We start from the raw sequence: 22,323 nt of genomic DNA on the forward strand, positions 1-22,323 counted from the left end.
ACTTTTTGGAATTACCCAAGAATGCATTTTGTTATAATATTCAGAAATTAGAATTGGATTTATGGCACAAAAGGCTTGGTCATCCTCATATGTCTAAAATTCAATATTTTCCAAGTTTGGAAAAATTTTGTAATTCTGAAAATTTTTCTTGTAAAGACTGCATTCATGGCAAAATGAAAAGGTTACCATTTCTTAGTAGAACTTTTGTTTCCTCACGACCACTTGAGTTAATACATTCGGATGTTTGGGGCCCCGCACCAGTTATTTCCAAAGGTGGTTATACATATTATGTCATTTTTGTTGATGACTTTTCTAGACATACTTGGATTTATTTTCTTAAACATAAATCTGATGTCTTTGCTAACTTTCAAATATTTCATAAAATGGTTAAAAATAAGTTTCAAAATGATATTTCTGTTTTTCGCACTGATTCAGGGGGAGAATTTATGTCCAACGAATTCAAAGACTATCTCAATTTACATGGTATTACACATCAAAGATCATGTCCACACACTCCACAACAGAATGGCCTAGCCGAACGCAAACATCGGCACATTATGGAAACTACTAGGACATTGCTAATTGCAAATCAAGTTCCAAAAAGTTTTTTGGGCTGAAGCGGTCCTAACTGCCACCTACCTCATTAATAGGATGCCATCTTCCTCATTAAAGAATACAACTCCAATAGAAAAGCTTGTTAATTTAACTCCAGATTATTCTAGATTAAGAGTCTTTGGATGCAAATGTTTTGTTTTCACCAACAGAAATGATAAACTCTCTCCTCGTGCAATCTCATGTGCCTTTTTAGGATATGCTGATAATCAAAAAGGCTACAGGTGTTTCGATTTTCAAAATGACAAATTATATGTGTCAAGAAATGTATCTTTTTTGAAAAAAGAAAGCTTCTTTGAATTTGAAAAATCCAAGGATGTCACTGAATACTCGTTTTTAATTGATCCAACTTCAAAATCCAATGAATGTGATGTTGGATGTGACCTTCACAATGATCAAAGTCCTATTGTTGTTGAAAATGATGATAATGAAGAGCAAATCCATAGGGATGTTAGTCTACAATATTCAAGACGTAGAGAGCAAAATCTTCCATGTGCATTACAAAAATACTCTGAAGTCTCACCTAGAAGAACGTCTAGAATCTCTAAACCTCCAGAAAAATTTGTGTCTTATGAATCTTTTTCACCCACGTATAGGGCCGCCATTACATTAATACAATCATATGTTGAACCATCATCCTATTCTCAAGCAAAAAATCATATAGAATGGATAGAAGCCATGAAAATAGAATTGGATGCACTAGAAAAGGCCAATACTTGGACGATACAAGATATTCCTCCGGGTAAGAAACCTATAGGTTGTAGGTGGGTATACAAAGTCAAAACCAAAAGTGATGGGACCCTGGAAAGATATAAGGCCCGTTTAGTAGCAAAAGGATATGCCCAAGAGTATGGCATCGATTATGAAGAAACATTTGCTCCTGTGGCCCGTATGACCACTGTTAGAACTTTAATAGCCTTGGCCTCCATTAGAACATGGCCTATCTTTCAATTAGATGTCAAAAATGCTTTCCTGAATGGGAATCTCGTTGAAGAAGTATACATGGAAGCCCCACCTGGTATTAGTATCCCTAAGGGTAAAGCTCTTCGTCTAGAAAAAGCTCTTTATGGTCTTAAACAGGCTCCAAAAGCCTGGTATGACCGATTTAGTCATGTTATGCTTGATATTGGTTTTCAACCTTGTTTAACTGACACTGCTTTGTTTGTTAAGAAATCTGATGCAGGCATCATTATTCTTTTTCTCTATGTGGACGATATGATCATCACTGGAGGCGACAAACAGGGAATTGCGAATATCAAATCTCTTCTTAAAACTCACTTTGAAATGACTGACTTAGGTTTATTAAGATATTTTTTAGGCATTGAAGTTGCTTATTCCCCTCGGAGGTATTTGATATCTCAATCTAAATTTGCTCTTGATATCGTTTCCAGGTCTGGAATTACAGATGATAAGAAAGTAGACACTCCAGAAGTTGTCAATGTTAAAATGAAAATTGATGATGGAGAACTTCTTGATGATCCTACTCCTTATAGACAACTTGTTGGAGCTTTTTCTTATCTTTCCATTACTAGGCCAGATATAACTCATGCGGTTCATACAGTCAGTCAGTTTCAGCATGCTCCCACCTCCGTGCACATGGGAGCGATTTTGCGTATTATTAGATACTTAAAATCCTCTCTTTCACGAGGACTCTTCTTGTCTGCTTCATCTTCATTAAATTTAATTGCATATACTGATGCTGACTGGGGAGGTGATCCCAATAATAGACACTCAACTACTGGTTTTTGTGTGTTTCTAGGTGAAACCTTAATTTCGTGGAGATGCAAGAAGCAGCAGAAAGTCTCTCTTTCCTCCACCGAAGCTGAATACAGAGCCATGGCAACCACCACTATGGAGGTTGTTTGGCTCAGACGATTGCTAGCGGATATGGGAGCTAAAGCAACGCAAGCTTCAAAGATGTGCTGTGACAACAAAAGTGCGATCTACATTGCAAGCAACCGGACATTCCATGAGCGCACTAAACACATTGAGATGGACTGTCACTATGTCAGAGAGGAATACTTACATGGAACCATTGATCTGCCATATGTTACATCAGAATATCAATTAGCAGACTTCTTCACCAAGCCTCTCGCTGCTCCCAGATTTCACTTCCTCTTAGACAAACTTTCGCTCATTGTACAGTAAGTTTGAAGGGGAGTGTTAAAATGTAAACTGCAATATATATATATATATATATATATATATATATATATATATATATATATATATATATATATATATATATATATATATATATTATTTAATATTATTATATTTTCTTTTATTTTTTTCTTTTTCTATTTTTTTATTTTCTTTTTTAGCATCTAGTTCAATAGAAACTAGATATTTTGATCCAGTCAAGTTCCTGTTGGAACTTGACTTTGCAAGTAGCTGTTGGACTGTAGTCCAACAGCTATAATAAATGTTGTTGGACTATAGTCCAACAGCTATAATAATAAATGTTGTTGGACTGTAGTCCAACAGCTATATTAAGAGACGTTGAAATCCAACGTCTCTTTTTGGAGAGCTCAAAATGAGCTCTCCTCTCTCTCCCATTTTTTTGTATATATAGGGGTGAACCCCTTCAATGTAAATAACCATGCTTCTTAAGCATTTTGTTCATGAATAAAGTATTATTTATTCATCAAGTGTTCTTCCCTTTATACCCTTTCAAGGGTCATGCTTGTAGTGTCTCCAATAGACACTTGTTTGTGAGTTATTTGTGCATTTGTTGAAGACCACCATTTCATTACAAGGAGATCCTGACGAATGACGATCCACATCAGGATATTGTGTCTTCATTGAAAGAAATTTAGTCTTTTAGAGCAGTAGAAAACAAAAGGCTATCGCTAGATCAAGCATTGAGGTTGAGTATAGATCCATGGCTGCTGCTACTGCCGAAGCCACATGGATCAAGCATCTACTAACTAAAGTAGGAGAAAAGATCTCCCCCACTACCTTGTTATGTGACAACCAAAGTGCTATCAACATGTCATTCAATCTCGTACATCAGAGTCGTGCTAAGCACATTGAGATTGACCAACACTTTGTGAGACAGAAGGTTGAAGAAAAAGAGATGGAGCCTGAGTTTGTCAGTACTGGAAAACAAGTTGCAGACATATTTACCAAAGGGTTAACAAAGGATCGTTTTTGGGTGCTTAAAGGCCAGTTGTTCATGGTCCAAAACCATGATCAACTTGAGGGGAGGTGAAAAAGGTGTAAAAGTGTCACTAGGATCCGACTCGATCCATGCTGATCCATGTAAAGATTATGTACAATCTGGATACATTAGGACCTGAGCCATGTAACCTTTTTAATCGGGTTTGGATACAAGAGACCCGGATCCACACCTCTGTAATGTAAAATTATAAATGCACAGTTTTAAGTCACGATTTCTATTCAGAAATCGTGACAGCCGCAGTCATCTCTTTGGATTCTCTTCTTCGTCTCTCTCTCTCTCTCTCTCTCTCTCTCTCTCTCTCAATACAGGTACAGGTAAAAATCTAACAAATACATGATCTTTGTATGTCTCATCTTCCATTCCTTTTACTTTTTCACATAAGTATCAAGGGCTTTAGTTTTCTCACCCTTCATAAGAGGTACTTCTTTCTCGTTCTTTACCTTAGTGAGAACTAGTTTAGGTTCCGGATTGCATCCATCCACTAATCCCCACAACCCTTTCACCAAAATATGGTGCTTCATAATTGAAGACCATGTTACATAGTTTGAATCATTGAGTTTAACCGGAATAATGGTGACTTTCTTTGCCATGCATTTTTTACAAAGGTAAGAGAGATACAAAGATGACGTGAGAGAGAGGTAGATAAAGCAAGGAAGAAGAGTACTCCACCAAAGACTTGGAATATGAGCACCAATATATATATATATATATATATATATATATATATATATATATATATATATATATATATATATATATATATATATATATAGATAGATAGATAGATACATACATACATACATACATACATTTCAACAGTCTCAACACAGGACCATATGAAAACGTTTTTGCAGATTTAGAGCTTCCAGAATGAAAGATTAATATACCTGCTCAGAATAACCGTCATGCAGAGCATAGTGGCGAGCCATTATTCCAGACAGAGAGGTAAACTCTGTGACAATAGATGTAGCAAGATCTGACATAGCTAAAGCTGCAGCATCTTGAACAATGGACAATGCACCTTGGTCCAGACCCAAAGAAAAGCCTAATTTAGATACCGTCTGTCGGATTCTTTTTGTTTTCTCCAACACTGTTCCCAGCTTCTCCTGTTAGAATATGCATGATTGTTGTAATGGTGTGAAGCTATAAAAACAATATTGTGTTGGATAGTTCAACATGTAATGATCCAACATACATGGAAAAGTATTCCTTTTAGCTGCTCTCTAAACTCTGTAAGCCTTTTTTGCATATCCATGTTGTAGAAAAACTTAGCATCCTCATAGCGAGCCCTGTAGGTTAAATAATGCATAATGAAACTTAATAACATTAGATGCAGTAGAAGATTATGCACAATACATTCCAAAATCTAGGCCGCTGATGCTAAATATAAGTCATCCGAGTGGATTTTAAATTCATTCCTTCAAAATAATACATTTTAAGACCACTAAATTCACAAGGTTTAACAAAATGCAATATTGATTTGCAGTTATCATGGATGAATGAAGAGTCAAGACTGGGCTAAAACCTAAGGACAGCTTCATTTCCTTTTCTCACAACACTCTCATCAATCACTCCATTTGCCACCTAAAAGAAGCACACCAATTTCCAAACATTAGATGAGCAGCAACATATCCCATGAGAATATCAGGAATATCTATTCCAACAGCTCAAAGAAAGAAAACCTAAAGGATAAAAGAAAAATAAATAAAGCACTCACAGTGATGAAGAAAGGCAACAGCTTGCCACTCAACAAATCTTCTATTGCAAAATATCTCTGATGCTTTTGCATAACCTGCACCAATAGCACATGCAGGTTGACAATAAGATAAAAACGCTAGGAATATAACACTTTTTTGCCAGACATCTTAGATTCCTCTCTGATCAGTTAGTAAAGTCTTAAGTAATAAATAGCCAAACTATGTGCATGTCTGCAAGCATACACACACAGATGTATGTTATGCATACATACATACGTATTGGTATTGAAAAAACACTAATATAGGTAATTACAGTTTTTTCAGTGTTTATATGTAATTACATGCACATGTGACAAACAATCAAAACCAGGGAACTAGAAAAAATGACACATGTCACAGATCTTATAACTTAGAAAAAAAAACAGAAACAAAATGTTCCCCCTGCCCCGCCTAACTATAGGTTTATAAGATTCAAGAAACGAAAAGAAAAAGCCACAGTAGAATGAAAGAAATAACCAGAATGCATTGCCTTTTGAATTAAATACAATCAAACATACAGCATCATATTAAATAAATAAATAGATAAATAAACACAAACTTTTAATGTGAAATCATGAAAAAAACTGCTACTGTAGCATAGAACCACAACAACAGCAGCATTTTGTCTATTATATGGACTAAGCTTATGACACTTAAGACCATAAATTAGTTAAAGCTATGAAACTCTATCCATTCAGTGTTCATGATCCACCACTAGAACAATGTAGTGAAACGCATGATCCTTAGTTGTTAACAAGAATACAAATGCAAGTACTGATAAATAAAGGATGAGGTTGGCATATTCCTGTACAAGCATGAATGCAGATCAAAGATAATAAGGCACTTACCATGACGAGTAGATCCCGTGGAAGCTCTAAGAAGGATTCGTCAAAGCTTCCAAGTATTGGCAACGGTGATTCAACCAAATTCACAACCTGCATGATTCAGTAAAGTGTTAAAAATAGACAACTACATGATCAGATAATTTGTCGTACAAACTATACCTCATCAAGCAAGCTATCTTGTAAAATGAGTCTTCCATTAACACTTTCTGCTAATGAACATGAACATTCTAAGATTTTCTTCTTCCTATCCTGCAGTTAAAGCAAAAAGGTAGAAGTACTGCTCATCAAGAATCCAAATAATTCCGATTAGCTTCACTTGTATTACCATATTCAAAACATCAATTTTCCACTATGTGGTTACTGTGAACACCCCAAATTTTTCAAAATTTTGTAAAAAATGGGGGCCAGGGGCAAAAAGGGACTTTTTTACAAAATTTTGAAAAATTTGAGGTGTTCACAGTTACCAAATATAATTAGTCTTTCAACATACCTAAAAATTTTAGGCCAATTTACTAGAAAATAGCTCATGACCAAACAATATCACATTACAAAGTAGTGGGGGTAATTTGTCAAGAAAAAGAACAGCAAAAACTTTTGATGTCCAGTGTATGCATCTTTTTTAGTGCCAAAGAATTTAAAACATAAAACTATCTGTATTGGCAAACAAAATGCAAATAAAAACATATGAAACATATTTGGTAGGCTTATTCTCATTAAGCATCATTTATCTTGAGGTAACAATATAAATTAATCGCGATCATCTTTGGTCAAGTTATTAATTAATTACTGTATTTCCAAAAAAAACAGTTTTTATTTTCTAGAGCAACTTGCCAAAAAAACAATGAGTCCATGTTCTACAAAAATTACCACAGCTGTACAGCCCATGACGCTTGAACGTATGCTACATATTATCCACAAGCTAATAGGGATGTTCATGTGCTATATTTATTGCCAATGTAATTCAACTGTAGATAGAAGTATGTGATCTCTTCAGTTAGCATTTGGATACTTTTTGGTTGGAACAATGGTCATCACATAAAAAATCACTTGTTACAGGTCCGACAGGATAACTTGTTTCGGCCATGACTTCCTATCCGTATGTCGGTTTGAGGTGATTTTTTATGTGTTAGAAAAGCTAACATCCTCAACTATAATTCATCCTTTAAGTGCAAAACCAAATTCGATCGATTTGATGGCAAAAAATGGGCTCAAAGTGGACCCTATCTAAAAAACAGGTTTTTTAACTAAACAAGTCACCTTGTTTTTGTCGTAACTTTTAACTCTTGATGTTGTATTGTCCTGATTTTTGGCTTGTTGGAAAGCTAAAATCCTCTAGTTTAATTTCTCTTTTGGACAAAAATCTTGAAGATGGCTTTTTGAGGGGACAAAAATGAAGCTGAAGTTAATAGAACTTCGAATTATGCCAAAAACACTGGATTTTTTTGTATAAAAAGTATTTTGGTCCAAAATTGGGTGTCTACAACGTGCAATAAAATAAAAGATTTGTTTTCAAAGCCGCACATATTGATCATCATAATAGGTAATTTTACACAACCTCTAATAAAAATAAAAACATCAAGAACTTTATCAATGTAACGGAACATGTTAATCAACTAAGATGAGAATCAAAAGAGGTCTTTATGGAGGCATGATCAGTGAGTTTTGATTCAGGAAAGATAATGGATCCAAAAAAATGATTAACTTAATGGTATGGAAGTGGTGAAGGCCAAGGTTTAATGGAGGAAAAGAGAGAAGTGGGGAAGAAGGTAGGTCGGCTAAGGGAGGATGGCTAGGGAAGGTCGGCTAATGAAAATCATAGATTGTGTTAGGAGATGACATCAGTGTAATATATGGTTATGTGTATGGGAATATTGGTTATTGTGTACAAGACCTAGAATATATAACACAATTTAGAGGATGACTCACAGCAGAAATTTTGTGGGCTAGCTTCCTACATACTTTTCTCCAAAACCTCCACATATATTTTCTTAGATGGTATCAAAGCTGAAACATTCAGGCAACCACAGAACTATTTTCTAATTGTAATATTCCGAACCATTCATAAACCTCTCTACTTTCTTGATCCTTCTTCCTTTCTCTTCTGTTTTCCTTCTTCCAAGTATCTTTCAGCCTTATTTCATTCTCATTTTTACTGGTCTTACAACTTAAGAAGAAAAAAAGGAAAACTCAGTAACTTACAAAGGGTCGTCTAACTTATCAGCTATTTATAAAAAGCAGCTCAATTATTACATTTAGCTGCCATCTTTAATTGAATGCATATCAGACACCTGCCTGAACGTTCTCAACTTGTGTTCTTTCATTAAAGACAATGAAGGCATTTTGGCCATTTGGTTTTGACTAAATAAAGGTCAACTTAGTACCAAGTGTGTCTTTGAGATAAAAAGAAAAAGCTGCAGCTAAATGTAATAATCAAAACTATGGGCAGCTTTTCTATAAACAGCTGATAAGTTAGGTAGCTTTTATAAACTACTAAAAAAACTTAAAACCAAGGCAACTCAAATCTGAACATCAGTTTTAACTTGAGCAATCCACATTTTAATATAAATACAGAAACTACATCTTAGTCTCAGATCATCAAGATCTGATGATGTCATCTATAGAGCTGACTATGTAATATCGTGTTTTTTTCCATGATTTTTTGAATTCAAAAATTTTTATTTTTAAACTAAGTGTTTAATGAAAATGATAAAATTGTGGGAAAATATCTTTAAATATAGGTGACGTCAGCTGGGTCTGGGAGTGGCCCAGAGCTCACTGACAAGACCAAAATGAGACAATTAAAGTTTGAGAAAATTTCCATTTTTAACCTTTAAATTTGAGCAAAAATCGAGCGAAATTCAGGTTAAATTCAGGCAAACTTCGAAGACAAAAATCAGGTATGTATAATTTTGAGCATGTTTGGTGCCCTGTTTTTATGAAATCGAATTACGGTTGGCCCGAAAATTGCATTTTTCAAAAATGACCAGCTTTATTTTTGCCTTTTGTCGGATTGGATTGAACGGGATCCGCTTCGTTTGATCCAAGTTAATAAGGATTTGGACCTAGTCCAAGATCTATATTGACTAGGATCTGGTCCAGATTGGATCAATATAAATTTGGATATGGATTTGAATTTTGAATCCAAATCTGGATCTAAAATCCATTCATGGCAATTTTAAAACTACTTTGAATTTAAAGTTTAAAACCAATTTTAAAATAGAATAAGGATGAGGTAGAGTTCTATATGGGGTAGAACTCTACCCCATATGGGCTTCCAGAACACCCTGTAAATATTCCTTGAGAATATTAATTTAAATAAAAATAAAATAAAATAAAAGAGATAAAATCTAGATGGATAAGGTAGAGTTCTACATATGGTAGAAATCTACCCATATGAGAGGCTTCTAGAGGGGACGTCACCCCCTCTCTAGAAGACCTAAAAAAAAATTATATAAGGGGTCTAACCCCCCTCTCTCTCTCTCTCTAGAACTCATTTTCTAGAGAGAGAGAGAGAAAGAAAAGAAAGGAAGAAAGAAAAGAAGAAGAAAACGCTTTGTTTTTAAAGCATCCATCGATTTTCTAAGTTTCTTCACACTTCGAATCAAGATACAGATTTCTCTCTAGGTTCTTACAGGAAGAAATATGTTTAAATCCAGTTCATGCGTAAGTTTAGATAGAAAAGGAAAATTTGAATTAAAAATATGTATGTGTACATGCATTAAATGATGTTTTCATGTATTTCTTGAGATTTTGATTTTCTTAAAGTATTAAACCCTGAAATAACCATGTTTATGTCGATTTTTTATATGAGCATGCCATCGATTTTTCATGTTGAAGCATGTGTTCAACTTCGATTGATTCTTGGATTTGCATGTCATATAAGATTCATGTTGTCGATTTCTTTTATAGCCATTCATGCTGAATATATATATATATATATATATATATATATATATATATATGTGGCCCTATCGATCTTGGTATTTGCCGATTTTGTTGTTTATGTTCTGAAAAAAATAAATAAATAAATAAGTAATGTTGTTTAGCTCAGTTTTGATCTAAAACTCAATCAGATTTTCCATTATGCTGTGTTTTGGCAGTCCGGTTAGGCTGTCGATTTGCTTATATGTTATATTGGATGACTGTTGTTAGATCTAATTACATGTTATTTTGATAACTGTTATCAGATTTAACAATATACTGCATTCAAAGACTGTTATCAGATTTAACATGTTAATTTGATGATTGTTATCAGATTTAACAACATACTGTATTTGTTGAGTGTTATCAAATTTGATTTCATGTTACTTTGTTGACTTATCAAATCTGATTATGTAAATTTGATGATGGCATGCCGATTTGCCTATATATCATTTTGGCAGACTGTTATCGAATTTGATTATGTAAATTTGATGATGGTCTGCCAATTTGCCTGTTATCAAATCTGATTATATTGATTTGATTGACGGTCATCATATTTGATTTCATGTTATTTTATTGACTGTTATCAAATATGATTTTCTGATATTGTGTTGACTGTTAACAAATTTGATTTCAAGTTATATTTGTGGACTGTTATCAAATCTGATTATGTATTTTGATGATTGTCATTAGATTCGACTATACATTATTTTCTAAAGACTGTATCAAATGTGATTTTTATATTATTATGTGGACTGTTATCAGATTTAACTTTATGTCATTTTCTTGACTGTTATCAGATCTGATTTTATGCTATTTTGTTAGCTATTATCAAATATGATGACACGTGATGTTATTAGTTGTTATCAGATCTGATTTTTATGCTATTTTGTTAGTTGTTATTAGATCTGATGACACATGATTTTATTAGCTGTTATCAAATCTGATGACATGTGATTTTATTAGTTGTTATCAGGTTTGATTTTTATGTTATTTTGTTAGCTGTTATCTGATGACACATGGTTTTAGTTGTTATTAGATCTGATGACACATGATTTTATTAACTGTTATACTATCTTGTTAGTTGTTATCAGATCTGATGACACGTGATTTTATTAGCTATTATCAGACCTGATTACATGTTCTTATTGGTTGCTATCCGATCTGATTTCATGTTAATTCATTGACTGTTATTAAATTTGATCACATGTTATTTTTGAGAATTGGTTTCAGATCTACCATTGTGCTTTGTGTGTTTAATTCTGATCAGATTTGGCACAATTGTGCAGGTGCAATCTAATCAGATTTTACAGTGTTTGTATAGTTGCAATCCGGATCAGATTTGTCACTTTTTCGTGTCTACAATCTAGATTAGATTTGCCACGTTTTGGTCATGTGCAATCTTATTGTGCATGTGAAATTTGATCAGACTGTCGATGGACAGATCATGTGCAATCTGATCATACTGCCGATTATGTTGGATGTTTGCAATCTGATCAGATTGACAGTGTGTTGGATGTTGAATTTGAACAATTGTTCTATGTTCAGACCCGCCTTCATGTTGACATGCATGATTATGTTTTCAATCGTATATTTTGATTGGTTATGTATGCTTATGCATTCGAATACCATGTTGCAAATGTATATCTCATACGCATGAATCTGAAGTTATTTTGATGTTTGCATAAATATGATCATGTGCATGTTTGGGTATTTATGCAGGGAATTGTTTATGATAATGTGTGTTGCAAGCATCTGTTCGCATGCGTATGCAATTGGCTTTATGTGCACTTATGTGTTTTTGAATGTGCATTGTGAACATGTTTTGAAAACAAAGTGTGTTACATGTTCATTAAAATTTTGTAAAGATGCACAAATCACTTTGAGATGCTTTTATGGTCAGATGTGAACCACTTCGGGCCATGCAGGCCAGGAGCATGTGTTGCTCTAATGTTATTGATTTTATTTATACATTACAAAATTTATTTCTGAAAATGATTGGTTTTTCAAAATTTAATTACACTGTTAAAATGTGGTGGGTCAGGGTCCGAAATTTGTTTTACACGTGGATTTGCAAAACAATTCTTGTATAAAAAACTTGAAATTGTTTAAAAAGGTAAAATAGATCAAACAGTGTAATTAATCTCTTCTTTGATGTTCCTTCCATCGTATGAGAATCTTGGATGTCGGTTTTGGGAAACCGTGAGGATACTAAAACTTCGTGTGTGATTGTGGCCCTGAACCTGATATGATGGTTCACCTCCCGGTCACGGTTTTAGGGAGATTTCAGTCAGTTTGCCTAGGAGTGGTGTGGCTGACTCAGCTGTAATTTTGGTATACAAAGAAAGTGGCATCAATGGTTAAGGATTTTTATTGATGTCTCGACATTAGGTGAGGATTCCTAATGTTTCGATGGAAGGTGAGGATTCCTGATATCGATCGAGGAACGAGCGTAAAACTTATTAATAAAATACAAATTATATGTTAAGCTACAATTGGGAACCTAACTTGGACTTCGAAAATTTGTAATCGTTTTGAGTATCTGCGGGTTTAAGAAAAGTGAAAACTAAAATTACGTGCATTTAATAAGGACATGCAAGCAAAAACAACTCTAATAAATAACTTAATAACTTATTCATGCATGTGCATTGAATCATGCATCTTTACTGTTCAACATTAGTTCATGCATTCATGCTTATTCCGTTTCGCATGATATTTGTTAAATGCTTGAATGGTAAGTTGGTTATGGTGAATTCTCGTTGTGATATTTCTCTAAAATTATGCATGAATTTGGTTTATGCTATTTCCTTGTCGTTTGGATTTTTAGAGGAATTCGTACAAAGGGCTTTGGTTCTTACCTGTTTTCAAAAACTGTTTTACAGGTCCGGGTGCTCAGTGATGGGTTGACTTGCCAGCCGGAGACTGCGAGCCCTGTGACTAGTTCTGGGCTCTTTGACAGAGCCTCCTTGTGATAGACGATTTTATTGTTTCAGTTATTTGACATTATTCATTGAATAATAAAGTTGCTTATTCTTCATTGATTCAATGTCCAGTTTATTTGTGGGTTGGTATATTAAATCTGTGAGACCTCAGATCCTTGGGTTTGTTTCTATAATTGTTTAAAAAAAATCAACTATTTTTACGAGGATCAGATGGGCTCGTTAGAGACTATCATCTCCATAAGCGCAAACCTTAATCCTTCGGTTGACCCCTCTCTGTTGAACAAACTACCCCAAAAAGAGTATTCTGAGTTGATTGTGGATCAAATTCTGTAATATGAAATTATATTCTTCCATAAACTTTTCACAATTTTTCTTTTATCTTTTCTAGGTCAATTCTCATACCAGATCACCTTAAGTTTATATGCCTAAGTTTTTCTCAAAAGTGACTTACCTCATCTTCACCAACTAAAACCTCATGTGCAGTTATGTTGAGAGAGACAGTAACATAAAAGTATCACCATATCAACACCTAGTGGATATAATAGACATGTGAGGCCCACACAAAAATGGTTCAATAGATAGCACGTGAAATTTGTGATGTAGACCAATCCATATAATCATATGCTTGATATAAGTTACAAAACGGAAGGATGTGATGATTGTAATGAAGTATGTAGAAATGTTTAACAAGAATGCTTAATGCATTCACAAGGTCCAATAATGGACAAGCACTAACCCACAAAAGAAAATATAGAAATAGTCCACTAAGGGACAATACAAGAGGCCTTCAAAAGGCTACACATAAAAATATAAGAGCTTTATTAAATGGGAACTTAGAAAGCTTAAGAAATACAATGGGGAGTGACCCCTATTTATACACAAGAGGGAGCACCATTGGGAGCTCCCCATAGAGTCATTGAGAGCCCCCAACGGCTCTATGTGGCGCCCCTTTTGCGTGAAATAAAAAGCAAAATATAAAAAAAAAAATACAAAAATAAAGTAAAATAAATTGTTGTTTCTAAAACAACTATGTAAAAAGACAAAAATACCCCTATCGGGTATATATATATATACACACACACATGCATTTTAACACCCCCCTCAAACTTTACGGGGAGATGACAAAAAGTTTGCTAAGGAGAAAGATGAAACGAGGAGGTGCTTTAGTGAAAAAGTCTGTCAATCGATATTCTGATGTGACATATGGTAGGGCAATTGTTCCTCTTAGATATTCATCACGAACATAGTGGCAGTCAATCTCTATATATTTGGTGTGCTCAAGAAAGGTGTGATTGTTGGCGATATAAATTGCACTTTTGTTGTCACAACATAGCTTTGAAGCACCAGAGATGTCAACACCCATGTCTTTAAGAAGACTTCGAATTCAAACAAGTTCCATTGCAGTAGTTGTCATGGCCCTGTATTCAGCTTCAGTAGAGGACAGTGAGACTTTTTGTTGCTTCTTGCATCTCCATGCAATTAAAGAATCTACTAAAAAGACACAAAAACCAGTAGTTGAAATTTTATCATTAAAGTTACCTCCTCAATCTGCATCAGTATAAGCAAGTAAATTTAATGACGAGGATAAGGATAGAAATAACCCTTTGGTGATGGTATTTTTTATGTATCTGACGATCCGTGGCACGGCACTCATATGCACAGTTGTAGGAGTATGTTGAAACCGGCTAGCAGAGTGAACGGCATGCGCAATATCTGGTCTGGTAATAGACAGATAAGTGAGAGAACCAATAAGTTGTCTGTAGGGTGTGAGATCTTCTAGAAGAACCTCATTCTCCAGTCTTAATTTTGCATTGATCACTTCGGGAGTCTCCACCTTATTGTCATCTGAAATTTCAGATTTAGTACATATATCTGCAGCAAGCTTTATTTGCGAAAGTATAAATCCTCGAGGAGAATATGCAAGTTCAATTCTTAGGAAGTATCTTAGGAATCCTAAATCAGACATATTAAAGCTATCTTTTAACATATTTTTAATATTACCAAAACCAACTTGATCTATAATAATCATATCATCAACATAAAGCAAAAGGACAACAATACTAGTTCCAGCATTTTTCACAAAGAGAGCAGTGTCAATATAGCATGAATGAAAACCCAGTTTAATCATGACATCACTAAATCGATCATACCAAGCCTTGTGAGCTTGCTTAAGACCATATAATGCTTTTAAAAGTTTCAAAGTTTGACCTTGTCCAATGTTATACCCCAGCGGAGGATCCATATATACTTCTTTGTTTAGTTTTTCATTAAGGAAAGCAGTTTTCACATCCAATTGATATATCGGCCATTTTTTAGTTGATGCTACAACTATTAAAGTTCTAACACTAGACATTCTTGCTACGGGCACAAAGGCTTTCTCATAATCAATAACATATTTTTGTGAATATCCTTTCGCAACTAATCTTGCCTTGTATCGTTCTAAAGATCGATCACTCTTAGTTTTAACTTTAAAAACTCACCGGCAACCAATAGATTTTTTGTTTGAAGGAAGTTTAACTATTTCCCAAGTGTTAGCTTTTTTTAGAGCATCTAGTTTCGTTCTCATGGCTTCAATCCAATGAGGTATATTTTTTGCTTGATGATAATGTGTGGGCTCGTGAAATGAATGCAAAGTTAAAAGGCACGCCCTATAATTTGATGTAAGTGATTCATAATGACACAAACCTATTTGGAGGAATGGATTCTTTAGAAGATCATCTAAGGGAAGTTTCTTCATTATTTTGAGAATATTTTTTTAGAGCACTAATAGGTTTATCTTGTTCACGAAGGGTATAAATATAAAGATTTTTATCAATTATGTCATCATTACTTGGAGATGTTTTAATATTAGATACTTCATGATGTGTATCATCTATAATTTCAAAATGATTTGAAGAATCATCACATATATTTTTCATTGGAGAAAGATCATATAAAAACATATAGTCAATTTCATCTTCCTTATCAAGTTTTTCAAAACCTTTTTCATCTTCTAAGAAGGTCACATCTTTTGAAACATATAGTTTATTATTTTTGTAAACAAAGCATCAATATCCTTTTTTATTTTCACCATATCCAAGAAAAACGCATTCAATCGCTTTTGGAGATAGCTTATCTCTTTTATGCAAGAGGACAAAGCACTTGCAACAAAAAATATGAAGGCGATTAAAATCGGGAGTAAATTCAAAAAGTTGTTCATAAGGAGAGTTATTTTTCAAATTTGACGATGGCATACGATTTATTAAATATGTGGAAGTTAAGACGGCTTCGGCCTAAAAATTCTTACGAATATTTTTTGAAACAAGCAATGTTCTAGTCGTTTCTATAATATGCTTTCTTTCCGCTAGCCCGTTTTGTTATGGAGTTCTAGGACATGATCATTGATGACAAATTTCATTTTGCTTTAAGTAACCTTGAAAATCTTTGGATAGGTATTCTCCACCCGAATCGGATCTAAGAATGGATATGATACTTTGAAATTGACTTTAAACTTTCATGTAAAATTCTTTAAAGAAAGAAAAAACTTCTGATTTAAAATTAAGAAAATAAATCCACACATATCTAGTAAAATTATCAATGAATGCTACATAATATGAATAACCACCTTTAGATATCACGGGAGATGGACCCCAAACATCCGAGTGCATCAATTCAAAAGGTCTTGTAGTAACGAAAGTTCTAGTTGAAAATGGAATAGACTTCATTTTTTTAAAAATGCAATCTTTGCAATTTATATCTTTTTCTTTACAATATTTGTTTCCAAAAAGAAAAAGATATATTTTTGAGTAACTTGGATGTCCAAGTCTTTTATGTCAAGTATCAATGCTTTTGTCTTAGACATAAGTACAAAAAGAGTTTGTAGGAAGCGTTAAATGGTCCATATAATAGAGGTCTCCCTTCTTATGGCCTTGCCCAATCCGCTTCCCGGACTGGAGATCATGCACAAAGCAACCATTAGATGAGAAAAATACTTCACATCCATGGTCGGCAATTTAGAAAACCAAAAGAAATGTTTAGGTTTAATTTTGGAACTACTCTTACTTTTAGAACAAAAAAAAATTGAGAAATTTTAAAATCAAGTATTCCTATACCTTTAATTTTTAGGAAGGTTCCATCGGTCGTAGAAACAAAAGATATTTTTGAATCGGTTCATATATCGGTTAAAGAATTTTCATGATGAGTCATATAAAAAGATGTCCCAGAATCTAAGATCCAAGAATATGTACCGGATAGCGATGTAGATGTACTGACGGCATCCGATGTTGAGAAGGTAGCTTTCAGTATTTGTTGGAGAGCCATGGATATTTGTCCAAGTGTTTCGTTGAGATCTTCGCTCTTGCCTTCATCTTCTTTTGTGGTTGATTCTCCGACAAAAGCAACCTTAGGCTTGAAAGTTTCACTTAATTTTGGGCAAGCGGGCTTAATATGACCCGACTCATAGCAAGGATGACGCATAATCATCTTTCTACCTCCATTATAGTTTTCTTGTTTTCCAAAGTGTGATGGTTTATATGTTTTAACATTATTGCCGGGTTTAGACATGGTAAGAACTTCATTTATACTTTTACTCATGCCAAGCCGAGTTTCATCTTGAGTAATTTCGGCAATGGCATCTTCCAAAGGAGGAAGAATGGATCTATGTAGAAGAGAGGACCTTGCTTGTTCAAATTTTGGACGAAGCCCAAATAGAAATTGAAACAATCTTTCTTATTCCATTTGTCTTTGTCTAAGCTCTACATCTTCCATAGCTATCTATTTAGGCTCTAAAAGAGCCAACTCATCCCATAGAGGATTTAAAGCACTATAATAGTCTTGAATGCTCAAATCCCCTTGCTTAGTAGTTCTAACAAGAAGTATGCCTTGCAAGATCTTTTTTGGTATACATACCCTTCATAAAAAAATCAAACATCATTGGCTCTACGAAATTTAGCAATATTTGCACATACCTTGAGCTTTACATTATTCATGAACCATGCAAGAATCTTCACATGGTTGCTCTCCCAATCCTCCACCTTTCTTTGGTGTTCTTCAACGGCTTTGAGGTGAGCATCTCCCTTAAGAGCCTTCTTTTGACTTCCTTCCATCTCAGTGAGCTTTAATTGAGGTTCCAGAATAGAACCCATTATATAACCCCAAAGTTTTTTTTTCTTTGAGGTTATTCTCCATTGTTGATGCCCACATCATGTAGTTCTTTCCATTGAGCTTGAAGGATAGGTCGATCTTTGATTCCATTACGAATGAGATATGAGTGAAGGAGTGATGACACGACTTTAGCTCTAAGAATCGTATGACTCTGATACCATGTAATGAAGTATGCAAAAATGTATAACAAGAATGCTTAATGCATTCACAAGGTCCAATAATAGACAAGCACTAACCCACAAGAGGAAATATAGAAATAGTCCACTAAGGAACAATACAAGAGGCCTTCAAAAGGCTACACATCAAAATATAAGAGCTTTATTAAATGGGAGCTTAGAAAGCTTAAGAAATACAATGGGGAGTGGCCCCTATTTATACACAAGAGGGATCACAACTTCTCGTAGAACAAAAATAGCTACAGCCCAAGAAAATTTCAAACTATGTTCTAGAAACTTGTGTTTATCACCTAGATACAACTTCATGTAGTGAGTACAATTATTCTGGTTATCCTAGGTTTACCTTCTCTTTTAATTCCCCTATGAGGTGTTTTTATTTTTTAAGGTCAACTGCTGAACAGTCAAACCATGTACGATCCTTGCCAACACTATTCATTGCATAATCTCGGGACTGGACTAAAAGTTCATTCTGATCTTACCTATGGTCCTAGGCATATCTTTAATCTATAAGCAACTTTTTACACCTTCCATGCTTCCAACTTTTTTTCTGGTCTATCACATGTCATAAAGTAGAGCTTCCACTTCATAATTGACAGCTGCTATCACAGAAAGGAATGTACTCGTGGATCTTTGATAAAGAACAATGAAAAAAAGGGTTTTGAATATTCCTTTATATTTTATTTAGACCAAAGCCCAGAATAAATATAAATAACATGAAACACTAAAACCAGCATACAAATGAAGATATTGAGAAGAACAAAACCAATTAAGATTCCAGTCTTCATAAGAGACATGGAAGATTACATTAAACAGCATTATCCACATGTCACAGCATTGACATAACAACAGCTATAGCAACTAGAACGAAGCCAGCCTGAACATGAAAAGGAAGTAGGATCAACTGCATGACAGACATCCAAGAAAGTAAATCAATATTCTTACCTCAATTTTGACCAAAATTCCAGCTTTTGTAAGAGTATTTAAGTATTCTTCTGCAGAACTAATCTGAAACATTCAAAATATGATTCCTTTGAGTACTTGGAAAGAAAAATAAAGCCTCGGAAAGGAACTAAGCAAAATGCAAAAAAGCCTCAGAAAGGAACTAAGCAAAACACACAGCTTAAAAAATAAGTAATGGGCATCACACAAGGGTAGGATGTTACAGACCAGAGTTACCAGTCGAGGAAGCGGGAGCGGGAAGCGATACGGGAAGTGGGGAGCGGGAAGCGAGGCACTTTCAAAATTTTAGGAAGCGGGGAAGCGGGGGACCACTTAGAAGAAAATTATGAACCGTCTCGGAAGCGAACCGGAAGCGTGGGGGAAGCGCGCTTCCCAAAAAGGGGGATGCTTCCCCACGCGTTTCGGAAGCATGACGTTTTGGGCTTCTAAAGCGCGTATCGGGGAAGCGCACTTCCCCATATGCCTAGGCGCTTCCGGTAACTCTGTTACAGACTGATGGGTGTAAAAGGTACTCAATGAGCTGCCAGAACCAAATGTCGCCACTAAAATTGAAAAACAACTCCAGTTAATCAGGTCATCACCATTTGAACAGTACGGCACAAGTGTCGTTGTGTGAACATATGCATGCGCCATGCACTACCAAAGATAAATTTTAGTCACATCATGTTGCCTGAATAACAACTCATGTAAATATGCACACACAAATGTGATCAGATAATGCTACTAATCAAACCAGAACCAAAAAATGATGCAAGTCCTAAATTTCAGAGTCTTGATACTCAGTATGTTAAGAATAACCATGTTGTAAAGGGTAATACAGTCATTCAAGTTAGATAGTCGGCAGATGTTACTCCTATACAGCATAATATCAGTCCATTCCGTGATGCTAAAGAAGGCCAAAATGTCAAGGAACGATGACGTACACAGCCAGCTATGCAGCCAGATCAGTTATCTTCATTTCCCAGATTTTCTCAAGTGTATGGTAGGTGTGACAAGGCTGCTGCAGTAGAGGATACTGGACAGAATTTTCAGCATATTCCGTCTGATGTCATGCAATCTAATAATCATGGCAGTTCTCAGAATAATACAGCTAATCCTTCTATATCATTGAGAAGGGCTATAAGGGTAAGGCATCCACCTGATCGTTTCATTAGCTACGAAGCCTTTTCTCTAGAGTTTCATATATTCCCTGCAGCTATATCCAATGAAAAGGAACCTACGAGTTATAGAGAGGCATGTCAAAACCCCCAGTGGGTGGAAGAAATGAATGAGGAGATTAAAGCTCTTTATGTGCATCACATGGACGGTAGTGAATAGGCCTATGAATAAGAATGTAGTAGTGCACATGGTTTATAAAATGCGACTAGTGGCTAAAGACTATACACAGGAGCGTGACCTGGATTTTGATGAGACTTTTAGTCATGTTGTGCGTATGGAAACGATAAGAGTTGTTTTATCTCTTGTTGCAACATATAGATGGTCTTTCCGTCAGCTAGACGTGAAGAATACCTTTCTTCACGAAGACTTATATGAAGAGGTCTACATTGAGCATCCACTTGGATACCCAAAGACAGATCCACAAGGCACTGTGTTAAGCCTAAGTCACATGGACTCGACTTGAAGGTCGACGCACCCGCGTCGACATGCCCCGACATGGGTGCGGCTTCGGACACAGGGCGGACACGGTCAACGAAGAGTCTGACTCGGTCAACACACCGGGGCCGAGTCCATCCACGTTTTGGACTCGATCAACGTTGACCGAGTCTATATTCGTCCATTTTTAAAAATTAAATTGGACTCGGGTCGGGTCCGAATCCAGACGTGACCCGGATCCAAAACAGTAGAGTGGTCGGGGCCCGACCCTTAAGAGGCGTAGGGGAGGGGAATACCCCCCCCCCCGAATTCTTTTTACAGAATTCTAGGGTTAGGTCCTCTCTCATCCGAGCTCCGGCATGCCACCAACGACCCTCTGCCACTGACCCTCGAGCCTCCCTTTTCTCTCTTGTTTCCCAGCCACCCGACGTTGGCAGCCCGCGATGCTCGACTCTCCCTCCTGCTTGTCGTATTTCGGCAGCCGACACCAACACCCCCCGTGCGCCATCTCCCAACGCCGGCGACTCCCCTTTTTTCGGTCACCTCTCAGGTAATATATCTCTCCCTCTCGTTGTCTTCTTCTCCCTGCTTGCGCAGAGGAGGGGCTGAGCCCCTACCTGCCATCCCATTTTCGCAGCCCCTCCATGTCATCCCGTTTTCGTAGGGGAGGGGCCGAGCCCCTCCTCGGTGCCCCATTTTTGCAGGGGAGGGACTGAGCCCCTCCCTGCTGCCCTGTTTCCATAGGGGAGGGGCCGAGCCCTCCCTGCCTCCCTGTTCCTTCTGTACGTAGGGGAGTGGCCAAGACCTCCCCTCTGCGTCTCTTCCCCCTCCCATCTTCGTCCTCTCCTTCATTGACAGCAGGCAGGGCCTGCCGGCCCTCCTTATTGCAGGATAGGCAGGGGCTCGAGCGCCCCCCCCCCCCCCCCCCTTTCTTGCACCCTTTGCTCGCATAGGAGGGGCTCGGTCCCTCCCTGCGCCTCTTATTCCGCAGAGGAGGGGCTTGACCCCTCCTCGTGTTCGGCAAGGGGCTTCGCCTCCCCTTGCTGCTCGTTTGCCCTGCATAATTATATATATTTTAAAATATATATATATATATAGCCGAGTCCCTGTGTCCAAAATTTTTGAAATTGTGCCGCACCCCTGTCACACCCGTACCCGTACCCGCACCCATGTGACATAGGTTAAAGTTGAATAAAGTAATCGCTGGTTTAA

General features: G+C 36.1%; 1 protein-coding gene across 1 annotated transcript in view; it reads right to left on the reverse strand.

Annotated features, from left to right (window-relative positions):
* The window catches only part of EDD1 (glycine-tRNA ligase), a 211,065-nt gene that overhangs the window by 62,959 nt on the left and 125,783 nt on the right, over positions 1–22,323 (reverse strand). Inside the window, exons 21-27 of the mRNA XM_089995743.1 lie at positions 19,501–19,563; positions 6,537–6,626; positions 6,381–6,467; positions 5,514–5,588; positions 5,322–5,380; positions 4,992–5,085; positions 4,684–4,902 (exon numbers count right to left, since the gene is read on the reverse strand). Of these exons, the coding sequence (XP_089851869.1) occupies positions 4,684–4,902; positions 4,992–5,085; positions 5,322–5,380; positions 5,514–5,588; positions 6,381–6,467; positions 6,537–6,626; positions 19,501–19,563 (687 nt within the window). The remainder of the gene's footprint in view (positions 1–4,683; positions 4,903–4,991; positions 5,086–5,321; positions 5,381–5,513; positions 5,589–6,380; positions 6,468–6,536; positions 6,627–19,500; positions 19,564–22,323) is intronic.

Source organism: Nuphar pumila, chromosome 2, assembly GCF_984573655.1.
Source record: "Nuphar pumila chromosome 2, dmNupPumi1.hap1.1, whole genome shotgun sequence".
Classification (NCBI taxonomy): domain Eukaryota; kingdom Viridiplantae; phylum Streptophyta; class Magnoliopsida; order Nymphaeales; family Nymphaeaceae; genus Nuphar; species Nuphar pumila.